This window comes from Seriola lalandi, unplaced genomic scaffold, assembly GCF_002814215.2.
Source record: "Seriola lalandi dorsalis isolate HSWRI2012SDOR001 ecotype SW California unplaced genomic scaffold, Sedor1 jcf7180002053931, whole genome shotgun sequence".
NCBI lineage: Eukaryota > Metazoa > Chordata > Actinopteri > Carangiformes > Carangidae > Seriola > Seriola lalandi.
The window spans coordinates 240,311-259,117 of NW_019524484.1; the positions used below are offsets into that span (position 1 = coordinate 240,311).

Below are 18,807 nucleotides of genomic sequence, written 5' to 3' on the forward strand. Positions count from 1 at the left end.
GGGGGTATCAACATTCAAATTTAGATGTCGATCATTGCGTATGTGAAGCTGCTTTTTGCAGGACAGAGAAATGGCAGCGCCCCCCCCTCAAAGCGCATGTCCCCCTGCGCGCCACACTGTGCCATCTGGGACTGACCTCACACTCTCCCGTGCCGTGTCACAACTTGTTTGCTGCACCCAAAAAAAAAAAAAAAATCCACTGCTGAAGATAAGCAGTCTCCAAAGAATCCTTCAAACTGCCCCCCCCCCCCCCCCCCCCCCACCCCCGACCGCATGAACAAATAGGGGGCGACTCTTAAACCGTCTCCCCATTGATATTCTCATCCAGTTCAACAGCTTTCAACCCAGTTCAAAGCGGCTATAGAGAAACCAGAGTCAGTAGCGTTATGCTTTAATTTACACAACATTAATTTCGTAATGCAGTTGCGATGAGGCAGAGCATCTCCACGACTGATCTTGCGTTAAGCAACTGCGCCTTTGTTCAGCTGTCTAAACCTTCTGAGAGTTGAGGCTCTCTCCCAGGTTGGTGCGCTTATCCGCAGCGAGCGCTTTTGTCAGCTGAAAATATTGTTGCCATGCTGAAGATTTTACTCGAGTAACAGGTAGATTTTAAACTTTGTGTCTAATTCCCTCTTTTCACGCGCGCCAGAGCAGATCACCTGTCATCCTATCAGACTCATAAACCTCGCCTTTTTTCCCCCTAGATTGGTGGTTAAATTGATGATATTTCTCTTCCACACTTGATGCTTAAGAAAGTCAAACGCCCTTTTCCCACCAGTACACCGAAGTGGAAGTCAGTTGCATTTGTTTTAAGCGCGTTTTGGGGAATGTGACTTTTGAACCTCCAAGATCCAGCGGCTCGTCGTTAGACTGGGGTTGTGCAGCAGCAGCAGCAGCAGCAGCAGCAGCAGCAGCACCACGGACAGCTCCTGGCACGCGGGCTCAAACTTCAGCCAGCGACACTCGCCTCCTTCATTCATCCTGCTCCAGTGCAGTTCACAGCTACGCTGATTTTAGGCTTTAAAAAAAACAACAAATCAACACTGCTGCAAAGGATGCTGCTGCGCTGGGTTTACACAGTCCGCTCATCCCACAGCAGCGCTGGAAACTGAGGATCCCTGCACAGGTAAGAGATGTTGTGTGTTTTTGTCTCGGCTGATTTGTGCGTTAAATGCCTGAAGGTGCGTTTTGTTGTGAACTTCTGCAGCAGCCTACGAGCTGGTTTGTTGAGAAGATTAAATAAACCGGTTTGTTCAGGTTTTAATTTGTTGAGGAGTTAATCTCTCCTTTTTTATTGTGTTGACAAAATCTTTGTAGTTCTTATCTAAAAAAAAAAAACAAAGGGTGAAAAGGATGAACGAATCAGTTAGTGCGTAATTTGTTTCTGGCAATATTATTATTATTATTATTATTTTGCCACACTGGAAATAGTTTACCGCACGATGAGAACATTTTGCCTCCTTGTTGTTCACCCCTACATCTCTGGCTATACAGCAATGTCTACTTGCTGCCCCACCGTCCACATGTGTGAGGCTGCTGGAAAAACTACTAAACGGGCGCCGCAGTACAAACCAACCGCCATGTCTCCAATCTCACTCATTTGGGAAATCACTTTGTGTAACAGAAAGTGCGAAACACTACCGAGAAAGTCGACTGAAAAATTCAAAAACTTGAGAATTAGTTTGTGTGCCACAGGGTGTTGGAGAGAAGAAGATGTTCTACACAACCACGGTTCATCTTTTTCTACTGGTTTTCTTTTTTCGGAGGCATTTCTTTAGTTTAATTCGCTTAACCACTTAAAAATGCACTGTATCATCTCTGTCTTTTCCATCCTCTCGTATTAAAATGAACGTATTAATGATCCGAACTGTTGGAACCACATCAATGTAGATTAACATCATATTGTTGTAAATTAACATGAGAACACTGTATGTGGGGCTACAGACAGAGTCACTCTGTGCAGTTTCTTCGATTATCAGATTATCGGGAGTTTAAAATTCATTTTTAAACACACGAGGAATATAAATGAATACCCCCAGGAGCAAATATTTAGAGGCTGCGTCGCTAATGCTGGACAAAGTCATTGAGAGAGGCAAAATGTACTGTGGATGCTTCCTCCAGTCCCAGGGGGCATCTGTGCTGCATGTTCAGCAGATGAAACACAATAGAAAACCCCCTGTGCAGTGTCACTTCAGTCAACACATTTATTCATATATATATATTATATTATAAATACTAAACTATACCAATAACTGTTTAATTGATCATCAGTTTATCACAAGCATGTTTCTCAATTTCTTACATAACAGAATAAAGCGTTTCTTTTAGTAGATCCTCCTCCTCTAAGACTAAGAGGTGGAATGATGTGAGCCCAGCATTCACAGTTGAAGATGTTGATTGCTGTAAATTATTCAGGTCATGGCTGACTGAAGAAGAACATACTCCACTGCCATCATCTGAATCCACAAGACAGAAAAAGTGGCAGGATAGTGGATGAGGCTGTCTGACCTGTGCTCCCTCCTTCCGCCTAGTCCTGCGTGCAGTGTCCCTCACATATTACTTTTGACTTGATACTTGAAGGGGACACGCTCGCACAAGGACAGGGAACGCTGTTAATTACACTGAGTGTGGGCCAACCAGAGCTGGTGGCAGCATGTAAGAGTTTTGGAACAATACAAAAAAAAAGCCCCAAAAAAGGCTCTGTATCAAAAGAGCAGCCAAAACCTCTTTCTCAGGTATAATTCACTTGTAACAGCTCAAGCTTAATGCCTCCAGTCCAAAAAAGTCTATTATTACAACAAGCCTCTTTAGAAAGCCTTGAGAGGTGCCAGATGCCTTACAGCTACTACTCTGATCCATAATGTGGTTGTCCAATAGCCCTAAGTAAACATTAGGGCCAATAAGTGGCTGTCTACCAAATCATTACATTTCACAGAGCAGGGCTAAAATTTCTAGTTTTAAGTTAGGAGACATCTGCTTTTGCTTCATTGTCACTGAGACCTCTTATAATACATATAATAAATAAGGGCTGTAACAGCTACCAGCATTACATCCCTCTGTGATGAATCCCTCCAGTCCTATCAGAAAGGACAATTTAACAGCTTAGTCTTCCTTATGGTCATGCATGTACTCACACACACACACACACACACACACACACACACACACACACACACACACACACACACACACACACATACATGCAAGTGAGGTGTATCAGTTGGATGTCTGCCAGTATCGTCCATGTAAAGTCTGGTCTAAACTGTACACCTGATGCCTATAACATCTGTTAAATGATTAAATATTTAATGTCCCTCTGCACTATTGAAAATGTGGGTATTTCTGTGCTGATTTGTATTCTGTACGCTGATAGTAAATCTGCACCAGTGTTAGTAAGACACAACTGTGCGCTTCTGAAGTACGAAGCGAAGGCAAAGTGACCATGAAATATAAGAAATGATTGAAAACACAATCCTGCCACTAATTTCAGGGGCGAATTTCAGACAGAATGAGAGGAAAAATTATTCCAGTGTGTCTTTTGAGGGTGTACAGTATACATTTCGTATAAGTTGCATTTCAGCTCAAATTGAATGAGTCTGCAAAGACAGTCCCCTGTTCACTGACAATGCAGTCTTGACAAAATAATGGTTAAATAACATATTAAACTAAGAACACGCACTCTACCTTCAGTATAGTTCTACTCAAGTAGAACGATTTAAACACGGACTTACTCAAGCGAAAGTATAGAGAAGCTTCCCATTAATTAAAGATGTGTGCATGACTCTCAGATTAAAATTAACTGCTGCACTGACTGCAAATGACTCATTCCTGTTTTACATTCTTTGAGTACATAAGTGAGGTTCCTAGGTGAGTCCCAGGTCAGCTACGTCAATAATTTTCATTGTGAGTAATAATGAACTGTTGTTGATTCCTTCTATGACCAAGCCCTTGCTAAAATATATTCTGACTTCAGTAATGCTGAAGGGATTAGTAGTACTCCAAAAAGTGGAATTAATAAAAATTATTCCGGCTCGATAAACAAAGCATTTTCATATCTGTGGATCCAGCGTAGATGTCAGGTTTTCTATCCCTGTTCAAGAGATGTCCATGTTTCCAGACTTTGCACAAACTGTCAAAAAGAATCAAATCAACTGGTGTTTACCCTTCATTTAGGATATTTTGGGCGTTAAGACATGCAGTACGTTTATAGAGATTTCTTGATAAATACTACATCTGTCAAGTCAGTGGAGGAGAGGGGTCAGGGAAGCTGAGCTCTCTTTACTTCTCATGCTGCTGATGTGTTGTAATATTAATATTGGTGGCAGCTGACCATCTGTTAATTAGAGCATTTAAATTGTCCTACAAGTGTAAGTTGTGAGTGTTTTGAGACCAAATATTGATGCATTAAAGCAGCGGTTTCCCACCTTTTTTTTGCTTGTGATGCCTTAAAGTAAAGCAATTTCATTGTAAGCCCTCGTCATGGGTTGGCTATGAGTTGTGCACGTGGAGAGATGCGGGGAGGCCACACATTGTTTCATTTTAGTCATTTTTGGGGACCTGAAATTGTAAAACTACACTACTATAAAGACAAGTCTGAAAAATAAATAATATTTTGTGTTTTAATTCCTCTATTGGCACTCTAATCTTGTGGAGGTCCTGAGCCCCTGGTTGGGAACCACTGCATCAAAGTGTTGGACCTCAAGCTCTTCATTTTTTTAAGCATTCCTGTGATACATGATCATAGCTGTGGAGTTTTCGCATTTCCCAGAGAGATTTGAGATAATTGAGTAATTGTACATACCAGCGTGTAACTGAAAGTTGAGCCAGATGATCAAGATGTTAGATCGCTTCTTACCTGAAATCAATTGCAAAATGTAAAAACTTTGAACTTGTTAGTTTGAACAATTAGCATGGTGCATCATTTGTTGATGGAAAGAAAATGGCACGTAGTCATGTGGAGAGGTCAAAGATAAATAAGAAAAAGTTTAATTGCAATTATGATTTATGTTTATTAGAAAAGAGAAAATATTCTCGTCAAAATCACATATGCATGTTTTATTTCTTATGAGGATAAAAGACCTTGTGCTGTGATGACCAGGTTGATGTCTCATACTTCACAGGGACAATCACCTGTCCACTGGCACCAGTCAGGATTTATCAACATTTGAATCAAAATGTAATGACAGTTGCAAGTTGTTTGCTGATGTTTTCATGTCACTGTCCATTGTAATGGACGACATTAAATGTACACAATCCTGATGACACAAATCAGCAAACTTGAACACCGGTTGTTGTTAGTTATAATAATAGAATGTTTTAGAGAAATACTTTGGATCTGAGACCAGGCTGGCTTTAGAGAATATGCTTAGGTACTTTTTGCTTGCAAAAGTCTCTCAGTCAAGCCAGAAGAAATGCAGACGCACAGGTTCTCAGATTTATTTGAGTGTTACTGAACAGCTGAGTTAAAGTGAAACCAAAAAAACAAGAAGGAAACACAACGACATGAAATAAAGATTGAAGTACCCCTGAGTAATCTTGCATGCTGTTATTCACCAAAAAATATCACGACTTACTCTGAATGCAATGAAACTTTCATTTTGCTGGGGCAAGAAGAAAAATTAAGTTGAAGCAGCTATTAAAAAAAAATCCTGATTGCTCTGGGATATATATATATTTTTTTAATTATGTAAACAATGAAATTTAAAAACACTTAACACAATGTGAGCTCTCATTTTGTTACATTTAAAATAATGTTACTTAAATACCCTCACTGACATCAATTGTTAGTCCAGGAACAGCACTTCTAATGATTTCCAAAAAATCATGGTGCTTCAGGCCCCTTTCTTTTAACAGCGCGCTGCTGATGAATAATGCAAAGATACAATAAAAACCTCTAAAACAAAAGCACCATACATCCATCACGTTGTTAGAGCCAATCATAGGCCTGGCAGTAATGATCTCTGAGACACAAAGAAAGAGGATGAATGTTTGATGAGGAAGGCAGAATGGGGCTCCTGGGAGGCCAAGGGACCGTTGAACACATACGAGGGAATCCCCCTTTACAGGTGGAGAGAGGAGGAGATGGATGAGGGGGGAGGGGCAGTGCAATTGGCGTGGAGAGATGGGGCAAGCTCTTTACATACTGTAGAACGAGGTGGATTGTGTGATAATCAGGATCTGATATGAGCTTCGTTTTGCTTTTACCGACTGTCCAACATGACTGTAAGCACACTCGTGTGACAGAAAACTGTTACAAAGACCCAGTGAGTCTCTGAATTGATTCATGTCTTCTTAATTGCAGTAGCTGTTACTCAGAAGATGCCTTGAAATTTAAACTTCAAGGACCTTCCCACTCTCTAATTGCTAATTGTATAAATGACCTTATCAGGAAAGGTCAGTGGTTGTGTTTTTGGGAGACGTTTAATTGTTTTACTGATGTAACTTCAGGGTTATCATCGATCCAGTCAATCTTCTTTGTGACATTAACCGAACTGGATTCAAACAAGTGGTGTTCGGAGATAATCCATTCAACATTTCAGTATTCCATCACCAGTTTCTATAGATCATGTTAGTAGCCATCTGTTTTTTAAACAGTGATCCTGAAGCACCTCCCTGTGTTCCTGTTTTAAGTAGCCACGTTATTTCTGAAATTCCACAAAGATTTAGTGAGAAAGACCCCTGATTTATTAGTTACTCCACTATTTAGTTAAATACAAGATTAATCGTCTTAAACTGGAATTATTTTTCTGTGAAAATGTATGTAAACAACTCTGCAAACCTATGCAGAGAAAGCTTTTATGGGTAACTGTTGGTCATACAGGCTTTCAAAGGAGCTAAAACTAACACCTCCCAAATCTCAGCAACGCATCCTGCGGAAATGCATGTCGAGCACGCTGATTGGTTGATCCAAATCCAGTTGGGCAGCAGGTTAAAAGCCAAACAAACGCTTCCATCTGAACCCAATTAATTTTCATTGACATGCTGCCCAGAGCAGCACATTTCTTTTCAAGAAAACTATTAAACAAAATTGCCAAAAATCACTGCCTCCAGCTTCTCAGATGTGAGGACTTTCTGCTTTCTCTGTTTCATATATAAATCATCAGCATTTTTCTTCATGTCTTAGACCTAGCAAAACGTTGAGCAAGATAAAAACATATCTTTAAGTGATAGCTAATATAAGAGCCATTTTATATATTTTTCTTACTGTCGACAAATCCCATGAAAGGACCACAACCAACAATGTGTTTCAATTCTTTCTGACTTCCCTTCCCATGGCCTTTCTCAGCTCCAGACGATCCATTCCTGCTGTAGATTATTGAGGATCTTAACAAATACATAGATTCAATTTGAAACCGGCTCAGTAGTTTCCTAAACCAGCTGGTCTGTAGTGTTTGAGCAAATGTTACTCAAACAGAGGTATATAGTGCAGAGTATTTTCCACCATCACTATATGTTCATTTTGGTGCTTTAGTGAGAACTTCTAGGACAGCGTTTGTTGAATCAACAGTGTGCATGTTCATGGTAATGAGAGAACATGTCACTACGTGCAGTGGTGTGTGTTTTTGATATAAAACAAGGTCTATGGTTTTGGTCTTTTTATCTGTTGAGAATAAGGAATACTACTTATCCTAATGTGTGCCAAGCAATTCAATCACATATCAAATATTCAATTGTATACTAAAGAGTTTCACTTGCCACAGGTGCTCCCAGAATTGGACTTTCATAGATTGTTTGTGCCTGGTAATGTGTTTGTGTGTGTGTGTGTGTGTGTGTGTGTGTGTGTGTGTGTACTCTTGAGCCCTCTTTCCCATTAGTGTACCATCTTAAGCCCCCCCCACCCCCAGACCCAGGACCATTCTCTTTGTCAGCTGGAAATGTGATTTTAGGGAAGCCTGACTCCCATTACCTTTGCTTCCTCTTAGCCAGGCTCCAAGTCATTCCACAGGGATCTCCAACCTGCTCATCCAGGCTCGGTGCTGCATATACAGTAGATGACCTCCACTCCTCAACACTTGTTATCGCCTGGGGGGGATATTACCATATTAATGCTGCACTCTACTCCTGGGACAAATGAGTGTCATAAAAAAAAATCAGCCTGGATGGCATCTTTCTCAAACCCCACCCTTATCCTTCTTACACTGCTGCTCACACTGCCGTACTTTTTTTTTTTTTTTTTTTTTTTTTTTTTTCTGCCCTCTCGCATCTGCTATCTTTTCTTGGAATTTTTTTCGGCCCCCATCCACTCCTCCCATTCCTTCACACAGTCTGGTTTGAAGTGTGTAAGAGGCTGGCAGGCTTTACGCTCTTGAATTAAAAAGGCCATCTGGTGAAGAGGGAAACAGAGATGGCTGTATAGGAGGAGAGAGGAAAAATGAGAGGCATGATTTTTCTTTGAAGTTAATGTGTAGACAGAATCCTGGGTGGGATATTACATCTAAAGTGTAAATATTGCTCCTAGCATCTGTCATTTATGCTTACACAAAGCATTTTGGAATTGTATTCATTTAGTGTGTTACGTACAGAGCAACACTCAACAGCTATCCAGTGACATGTCAAGAATTTTCATCGGTTTGAGATAACCCACCAGCCATAAAATATTTTCACCGCTCTTCTGGCAACACTTAACATTTGTTAAAGGCAAAATTTGACATATTGTATAATACTCTTATTTGCTGTCTTGTTGACAGTTATCTGAATGGGATAATATCAACCTCACATCCTCTTGCTAAATATGAAGCTCAGCAGCTGGTTAACTTATCTTATCTTATCTATCCGCTACCCTGGCTCTGTCCAAAAGTAACAAAATCCACCTACCGGCACCTCTAAAGCTCATTACTTGGTATATTTCATTTGTTTAATCCACATAAAAACTGAGGTATATAAAGAACAGCTTGTGGTTTTATGTGGAGGTTATATGCTATTTCTTGGCTGGCGGCAGGACTCCAGGAAGTGACTAAATCTTGTCAAGAAATAGCCTGTCACATACTACAATTCTTGCAAAGTACCCAAAGTGCTGAAAGATATTTTCTAAAAATCTTGTGCACACTAAGCTAAACAGTTACTGGCAGCTTCATATTTACTGCACAGAATGATAGTGGTATAAATATTCTCACGTATTTCTAATGTATTTCTCATGCAAACAAGTGTATTTTCCAAAATGTCAAGCTATTCATTTCAGTGTAATTTTCAAATGAATAGCCTTAAGGGGTAAATCTGCACATGACTTTGTAATGACAGCTTGTTTAAAAGTTTGTTTTCCAAAAGGAATGTCTGTGCTGCCATAATAGGTTGGATACTGAAGTGCCTAGTGAACAAAGACAGGGAGAGATAGCGAGTCCACTGGTGAGATGGAGGCCCCCCTATGGGAATGCAAGATCAGGAGGGAGACTGACAATGCGTCAGCCAGAAATCCTTTTGTCACCATTCTCTCTTGAGGCTGTGTGCTTAAGTGCTTTAACAGTGTTATTGCCGCCATTCTTTTTTCACTGCAGAATTCTATTCAAAATAAACACATTTAGTCAGTTCACAGCTCAGACTTGTAGTTTCCTTCGCCATTTGGGTATTTATGATGGCAATGTTTCACACGATGAAGAGCTACATTACAGCAAGAATACACTCCCCAAACACTAAGATGTTCTTGTTGTACACAGTTGTATTCTTTTGCTTGTCTGGGGTTGCCTTTGTATGCAAGGGAAGTAGAAGTGACTTGGCCCATATGCCAGGCTGTTCCAATGGATTTTAACTTGTTGACAATCTGCTGAAGGAGCAAAGTCGGAAAGTCTGACATCCACACACTTATTTTGTATGGAAGAAAAAGGATCTTTTAAGTTTCAGTGACAATTCATCAAATGTAATGCAACATGTCACATCTTATTTCTTATTAAAAGACTGCAGTGTTTACACCAGAAGCATCTCAAAGGCTACAGTGCTTTATCTAACAACTGCTGGACCACTAAGAGTACTGACGGATCAAAGATAAGATACTAAAGCAACACATAAATATACTGGTGGTCTGAAACAGAGGCCCCTATCGTTCAGTTATTGTCATATTTGGGTTGTGCTGTCGTTTGAAAGGCAGAACATGAAAAGATGTGACTGAAGTCTGATCAGTTTGGTCAGTTCACAGTGCAGGCTTCCCAGCTCTCCCATAGGACCTTGCACCATGCATGGTCAGACTGGCCCACTTGTCCTGGTCTGTCTTCCACTTCCTCCTCACCCTCTCCAACTACTGGCAAGTTTCCATGGAAACAAGAGGGAGAGAGAGAGAGAGAGAGGATAGTCTGAGAGAGAAAAACAGAGAAACAGAGAAAAATCCCAAAGAATGGGGTCTGCAGTCTAACTCCTGTTGAAGGCTTTGTGTTATTTTCATAGTTAAGTCAGTATTATGAAATGACAGAAAGAAATACTAGTATTAATATCCCCTTCCTCTGCTTTCATAATCTCTCATCAATACAGTTAATTACTGCTTGTCAGCTCACTTGACTTGTTGAGACAATGGATATGAGACAGATCATTCTGGCTCAATAATTTACTCTGATAAACTTCTTTCACACTCAACACTCTGCTTAATTAAGCCTCTGGGATTTGTGGGGACTGACACCGGGACTCAACAATAACCCTGTGTCTCTTCTGTTGTCATGGACCCGATCAGCTTTAACTCCGCGAATAAAAAAAAAAAAAAAAAAATACATTCACAATATTCATTAGACTGATCTATTAATTTATTATTTCTGACAAAGGACCAATATATTTTTGGAAATGTATTTATTTGCTTTCATGCTGAGAGTTAGATGAGAAGATCAATACTACTTTCACCTTTGTCCATTATTAGACAGGATTCCAGCTATTTACTTTTTTCATGTTGTGTTGTATATTCAATTTTAAACTGATATATTTTTTGCCCATGAATCTAAAACCAATAGTCCACAATAACAAGATGAAAACATGTTTTTAGACATTTATTAAAAATCAAAAACTGAAATCTCTCAGGACCTTAATTTAGTACTTTGTAAAGCCCCTTTGGCAGCAGTTACAGCTTTGATTCTTCTTGGCTGAGTCTCTTCAAGCTCTGCACACCTCGATTTGGGCAGTTTATCCGATTCTTCTCTCAAACTCTCTCAGATTGGATGGGAAGTGTTTGTAAACTGTCATCTTCAGGTCTCTCCATAGATGTTTCGTGTGGTTTAAATCTGGGCTTTGGCGTCTCAAGGATAGTCAGAGAGAAAACTGTGTTTTGTGAGGTCACAGTGACCCTAACCTATGACCTTTGACTACCAAAATCTAATCACTTCATCCTGGAGTCCAATCAAGACACGGCTACAAACCAACCAACCAACCAATCAGAATACAGCTGGAAACCAACCAATCGAAATACGGCTACAAATCAACCAATTAGAATATCGCTACAAATCATGAGGACATGACATTTAAAGAAGCTGTTAATGTTCTCTCAGGCACCAGGTAGAGCATAATACACTATAATTCATGTGTGTGTCCTGTGTTTGACCATGGTTCTGGTGTTTATGGTTTCACAAATTTTTTGGGAGTCCACAAATTCACTTAAGTTCTGGCCATTAGTGGAGATATGAGATGGGAACCTTCAGACATTGGACATAAATGTCAAATGCTTTGGCTTTGGAATAGACGTGAAAACGTCTGACCAGAGACTCACTAAAGAGATATTTAATTAGGTAATTTTGCACAGCCATCCCTGGGCTGATGAGATGAAATACTTATTTTATCTGAACAATTCATCATTTAATTTTACTAGTATTATTTTCATTAATCAGGGGATCAAGAACAAAATATTTCTCATGCAGAGAAAAAAGGTCTGTTGATATATGGTATAAAGAAAAATTATAAAATTACTGCCTCATAAAGAATAGCTACAGTGTAAAACCTTATGTGGAGGATAATTTAAGCATAAGAAAAATATCCCCAGCTACATACAGGAACATCACCATTAGTCTTAAAGACCTGCAGGTTTAATGCCACTGCAGAGGAGAACAGACTTTGTTTGTCATGTGAGCCTACGAGGATGTAAGGGATGTACTTTATAGTAAAATGTCTCTATTTATGTTCATTTTCTTCTGATTGGATGATTATGAAAAAATGATTATGTGCTTCGGAAGGGGAACTTTTTTTGTCGCAGATTTTATTTGTGGAGCTTGTTTAAGACCGAGCTGTAAAATATCCTGTAATTTTGTAATGAAATGAAATGACTCGTTTGACCACTGCACCTGTACTTTCGATGTCTTGTAAACCCACAAGGGTTCAGCACTTAATGTGCATGACATAAAAAAATAAAATAAAAATACAATACAATCAAGTATATTCTGATATCAGTTGCATTTTGCAGTAACTCGGCAGCACAGAAGTTGTGCTTATTTTTTTCTTTCTTTTTGCTCCAAGGTATCCATTTTGCAGCTGACCCTAACCTCGAGCTGGCAGATCAATTGTGTATTATCATTGGTTTAAATGAACACATACAGTATATTTATATTTCAAGGACAGAGCTTAACTCCAAATTGATGTTTTTCCAACAACATTGAAACCCCAAATGCACTCTGTCATATGAGTCACATTAGTCTCACTAACATGTTTTGTTTTATCTGGGAAAGAGAATGCTCACATTATTTTAGGGTTGCATCCTGCTTCGTATTGAAAATAAATAATGTACCACATGACAGACTACAGAGCAAATGAAGTGTTATGAAGCTGTAGATGAAATCACACTACTTGAGTCTATTGGCAGCAAAATAAATGTGTATGCTTGGAATAGATTTCAATACTTACTAACTCCTTTTATTGGTGCGAATTTTGCTTTTGATGCGCAGAAATTGTGCGTGCGTACTTAATATGATTTGACAAGATGTTCCTTGCGGACATGATTTGCTGTCTCCGTAGACTTTTGGTGTACAGGAGCATGTGCACATGTGATTATAAAAGAGTTGTACAATCATCCGCCTTAGAAGGAAATTAACATGAGGTCAGACAATGAAACAGGAGGAGCGGAGAAAAGGAGTTTGAAAATATTACACACACACTCTAAATTAAGCTTCATTGACTGCGAGCTGCTTGAAAATATGAGAAAACCATTTATTGGATGTTTTTGTTGTCCGCAGTGAACTCTGCTCGAATGGTGAATTCTGTCTTCAACCTTTGGCCAACACTTTATTAGTAGATTATGTTCAGAATATATAGTATGTACCCCTTCTAATATTCTGTCTGCATATCAAAAACATATATTACATATATTGTGTAGAACAAAAGAAATGTCTTGTCAGGTTAGATCCATCTTGTTGATGAGTTTACTCTGGCTGAGTAATAGCACGTGTGGTGGCTGCTACTGTAACAAATGAACAGTCTTTATTTTATTCTGCCCTGCTTATCACAACTGTCATCAATAAGCATCAAAGTGAGTGAACAAATATTCACTCACTTGTGCAGATGATGTCAAATATTTCCATGGGACGAGTCAGTCCCTGGCAGACACGACGTGTGTGAGACAAAGGGTTCATTGTACTCCAGCTCAAAGGCTGTGACTGAATTTCTCTCTGTTTGATCTGCAGGCTGTAATCTACAAAAACTCTGAAGAAGAGAAGGACGGCGAGGATGGCAGTGATCCTGTAAATGGCCTCTGTCAGAATAAAAACACTGGTGCTTTGAGATCTGGTGCTGCTGCGCCTTACTGTTCTTCTCTTCAGAGCAGCCGTCATCAAAAGCTGACCAGACGCTGACCAGAACCCACAGGCAGGACAGTGACCTTGTTTTGCCCAGGGATATGTCATTGGGGAAATCCCCTGTGTTGGGGGTGCGCCCTCTGCCCCGACCACTCTGGCTGTCCCACCTCAGCCTGCTGTGCTTATGTGTGTCTCTCTTTGCCCAGGCTCCCCAGGGTTTGCCTGTGGTAGGTTATAACACTGACTCCAAGAGGGAGATCACACTGGATGGAGATTTGATGATAGGCGGCCTGTTCCCTGTGCACCAGAAGGGTGAGGGTGCAGAGGACTGTGGGAAGATCAATGCTCAGAGAGGGATCCAGAGACTGGAGGCCATGCTGCTGGCACTAGATGAAATCAACAAAGATGAGCGCATCCTGCCTGGCATCAGACTGGGAGCTCATATACTGGACACTTGCTCTAAGGACACCTACGCTCTAGAGCAGTCTCTGGAGTTTGTCAGGGCCTCCCTCACCAAAGTGGATGACAGTGAGTACACGTGCCCCGATGGCTCCTATGCCATCCACGACGACGTCCCTCTGGCTATCTCTGGGGTCATAGGAGGCTCCTACAGTGATGTCTCCATCCAGGTAGGACCTAGTGAAAACACACTAACTGAGTGGGTGGGCTCAACACATTGCATCTCTAATACAATCATTTTTAAATCTTCAGTTTGCTGTTGAACATCACCTTTGTTTCATGTCATGAAATGAGTTCAAAAGCTACACTGATGGCAGACAGTGCAATTACAAAAGGTGTATTTAACCATCAGCGGCTACTGCTGGCCTGCGACAGAAAGAGGAGGGAGTGCCAGCAGGAGAGTGAGTGTGATGGATGGTCATATAACTGTCCATTTAGACTTAAGTACCATGTGCAATTACCCTTTGCGAGATGTTAACACGGGGGACTTAATGAGTATTGGTTCCGCAAGGAGGATCTGTTTACCTGTATGCCCATATGCTCGAATGATCTAATTTAGAAGATCTCTTTCTCTTTCCCGGTAATTCACACTTCAGCATCGCTCCTGTCAGAGGCAGACATGCTACAGATGTTGCGCTCGGGACGGGCTGACAGGATGACTAGTGACGGCATGATTACTCTCAGCAGCAGTGCTCCTTTCGGCTCAGTCAAGCTGATGCGATGAAAGCTCTGCTAATTGGCTCTCCAAATCGTCCCCTGTAATATGGCTGCCACATCGGTGTAATTTCAAGTCATTGTGAGAGGAGAGAGTGTGTCACGTGGAACTGAGATTTGTAAATATCCACAAATATACACGCCTTAAAGCATTAACTTAAACCCATCACCCTGGCTCAGTCAGCCAGAGGACCCTGTCTGCCGTCTCGGCTGAAGAGTGCGGTTCACCTCACTTGAGACAAGCAGCATCATGTTCCAGATATCTACTTATCTGGAGAAAGGGATGCACTTCTGCCCATCCATAAATAATAACTGGCTTCAGATAATTGATAAACCATGGATTCTGTAGGAGCATCTGCCAATAACAGCTCTCCCCAACGGACACGTCAGGATCCAATAGGGTGGTGGTGGCGGCATCCCTCCGTTTGGTTTAGTCATGATTTGTAGTGGGCAGCAGTAGACATGTCAGCACTGATATGCCAACTGATCACAGTAAATAGCTGCTTCACTGTCTGCTATCATACAGATGTTTTCTAAAGTGGGCCTGTGAAAAACCTGTCCATATTTTGTGTGCTGAAAATAAAGTGATACATCTACTTTTTTATTCAAATGAATAAATGCTACTATTAAAAGTCTGCTAGGTTTAATATCCCCTGATCGTACTGGAACTCTGCAAACATCTTTTTTTATCGCTCCAAAATAAATGATTTGGTTTCCTTGCTGACCAAACACAATGCCAAACATACAGTAGAGTACAGTGATACATTATACAGGTAGAGAGCCCCCGGGAAATGATGTAAGAGGAGAATTCAGAGCACCTATAAAAAGGGATTCCTGGTGAAAAGGACAGTTTGGAAATAAAGGATTTGATGAATGAGCTGTAATTTTAGTGAAACCCTGCATCTGCGCCTCCTTAGAGAGTGCCCTTGTCTTCTGGTAATTTATAGATGTACTATTACAAGCCTGAGGTCTGAGGTCTGCCCTAGCTTCTCACTGAATCTTCCTCATCAGTAGGAGTGCACCACAGGACACAGTTCCCTTTCTCACCATGAATTACCCTCTTTATTGTAATGCAGTTCAGCTATGAGGCGTGCCAACTCTTGGCTAGCATGTTATCATGGCAAACAACTATACGCGCCGCCTCTGGAACTCTAAATCACACTTTCATTTCTTACTTCTTAACGTGATCACATAATTATGTCCTTTATAACACACAACACTGGCTTTTCTTGCACCTTATTGAATTATTCGGATGTTTTAAAAAGATTTCTATGTGATGTGTTCGTTTACACATGCTACTGTCCTGTTAGTTTTGGGGACAATATTAATACACAAAGATATGCATTTGGGGCATATGAATATGTGGAAAGTCTGTGCTGCTGCTAGTTGTTGCTCTGCAGATACCATCTCCACACAATGTCTCTGTCCTTTGTAGCTGCCTGGTTTGTGCATAATCTATAGCCACCCAGACCTTTGAGTGAACCAGCCTGGCTGTGTGAAAGGCAGACAGTTAAGTCAGATGTGTGTATTTCACCCCAAAGGCAAGGCGCTTACCGGACAACTGACAATATTAGTTTAAAGACCCCGATCGCCATGGCGACATGGTGGAACATGGCGAACTGACAGGTTGTGAGAACGCTGAGTGCTGTCTAAATCTGTCACAATGAAGGAGCATGTTGCTGTGCTGCTGGTGTTGTGGTGTGACAATCGCAGATATGGGGGCGGATCTGGCTGCAGGCCTAGCCATGCTGGCGATACATGGGCACAGATTGAGTTAAGTGTGGAGGCGAAGTTCTATGACGCTTGCGCAGGCTAGGTCCTGTTTTCCCCATCTGTGGTTGCAGCCGGGCTGTCTGGTGTCTTGGCAGAGGTGTGCATGCACACTGAGGATGAAGAGGGATCAAATGAGAGATCATGTTTCACAGAAACACTGAGACAGTGACAGGCAGATATGATCATGGAGGGAAAGAGATGGAGTGAGTCACATGGCATCATATGGCGTCAAACCATTTGACAATCCACGCCTGTATCTTAAACAGTCACTGGGAAGTCTGTGATGCCATCTGGACAGTTTGAATGAATCTACTTGCAGAAATATTTATGTGATTCAAGTGTTTAGCCTTGAACATCTTCCCCGAGGTCTATCTAAACAGTAGGTTATCAGTGCAAGGTGAGTAATGACCTTGTGATGACATGTTGAGTACATTTAGCATCTTTATTCATGCATGAAGAGCTGGAGCACTGACAAGATTCGTGTTAGCCTACAAAATATCCAGTAGTATTTTTGCATACTGAGAGCAGGAATGCTTTAATCACAAAAGATCTCCAAAATGCTGTCAGCCTTCATCTGCCGTATGGATTTTAGTTGGATATAGCTGCTTCATAGAGGGAACATTAGCCTTATTAGTCAGTAGAGTCCTGAAGGCGAGGGCTAATCACAGATGTATTATATTCTACAATTACAGTCCAGGAACATCTAGCCTCAGGCTGGCTTCTGATTAATACATGGAAGGGACTCTACTTTTGTTACCCCGACAGCAGTCTGTGCTGCTAAATATGAGTCACTGGTAAGAGAGCATCCCCCAGGCAAAACATCATAATCACCAGGGTCCATTAGAAGAACAACACCTCTGGAATGTCAAATACTACTAAATACGTTCACTGAAGAATTAGTCCCTAAATGCTCATTCTCAGGCATGAAACACAGAGGAAATTTCTGGAGCCAATCAGCAAACAATGAAAAATAACCTACTCTGATCTTTCAGAGAGGCGCAGAGAAATCACTGTCTGGAAGCAGAAACGTGGCTTGTTCCAGGGTATTTGGATGAAAACTCTTATTGTGAAATGGCACCTGTGTGAATTCATTAGAATATTTTAGCACACTGTCTGAGATGTGGTCATTTTTTTACTGATTAATGAGAGAGGAGAAGACTCACAAGGATGCGCGCTGGAATTTAAAGATATAGATCCTGATATTTGCAGACTAAACTGTGTGAGCAGAATAATAAGGTAAATTCATGGGCTTTCGTCAAGCTCGAGAATCTCACTTTTTCTTTTCATCCACAAACAGCCCTATTTATAGAACTGTCTTCATCTGCAGGTAGACAGTGCCAGTCTCTGGAGCATACGTGAGTCATACAAGAGACTTAAACATGGATACACACATGACAGAATTCATGCCAGAGAGAACAATAATGACGAAACATATCAGTAAAACCATGCAGTAAAAATGCATAATTCATCGGTAAAAGTAAAGAATGTGCTCCCGAAATCGTAAATAATTCACACGTGATTGGATTATTCAGTGGTTTGGCAGAACCCAGTATTTGTGCAGTTGCAATACATATCATGTCCATCATGCAAACTCAATGAGTGTTTCCTGATATCAGATATGAATGACAGAATAGGACAGGAAGTCAGCTAAAGTTTGGTTCGTCATGTACAGTATGTGGATTTTTTTTTCGTTGGTCTAATACTTAATTTCCCGGCTACAATGAGCAGGTTTGTGATATTTGGATAACTGACGATGAATGATGATAATGAACTTAATGCACTGAGTCACAGAGGAAGGAAGTGAGATGAATGGAAGCAAGTATGCATCAAAGCTGAGTGACTGACATTGAAAATGAATGGAAACCCAGTCTGAATGGTTGCATCACTCTGGGGGATTTAAAAAAAAATATTGCAGCATAAAGGAGATTGATCTTATTCAGTGGGATTAGGGGACTGGACCTGATCAAAAATCATCCTTGCTCTAGGTATCTAACAGTTCATATATCCACCTTGTTAAAGCTGTTGCCAGGCAACTAAATCTGAAGAAATAAACTAATAATGATACGGTGCATACTCTAACTGGACTCTATACATGTGCTGTACGTGCACGCGTGTCTGCTGCTCGTGTATGTGTTTGCATGTGTGTTTCCGAGCACTGTAGTGGGCCGTATGTGTGATA

At 40.8% G+C, this 18,807-nt stretch overlaps 1 protein-coding gene across 1 annotated transcript in view; it reads left to right on the top strand.

Annotated features, from left to right (window-relative positions):
* Nucleotides 1-333: 333 nt before the first annotated feature.
* The window catches only part of grm2a (glutamate receptor, metabotropic 2a), a 34,188-nt gene continuing 15,714 nt past the window's right edge, over nt 334-18,807 (top strand). Inside the window, exons 1-2 of the mRNA XM_023402420.2 lie at nt 334-1,126; nt 13,572-14,311. Of these exons, the coding sequence (XP_023258188.1) occupies nt 13,784-14,311 (528 nt within the window). The 5' untranslated portion in view covers nt 334-1,126; nt 13,572-13,783. The remainder of the gene's footprint in view (nt 1,127-13,571; nt 14,312-18,807) is intronic.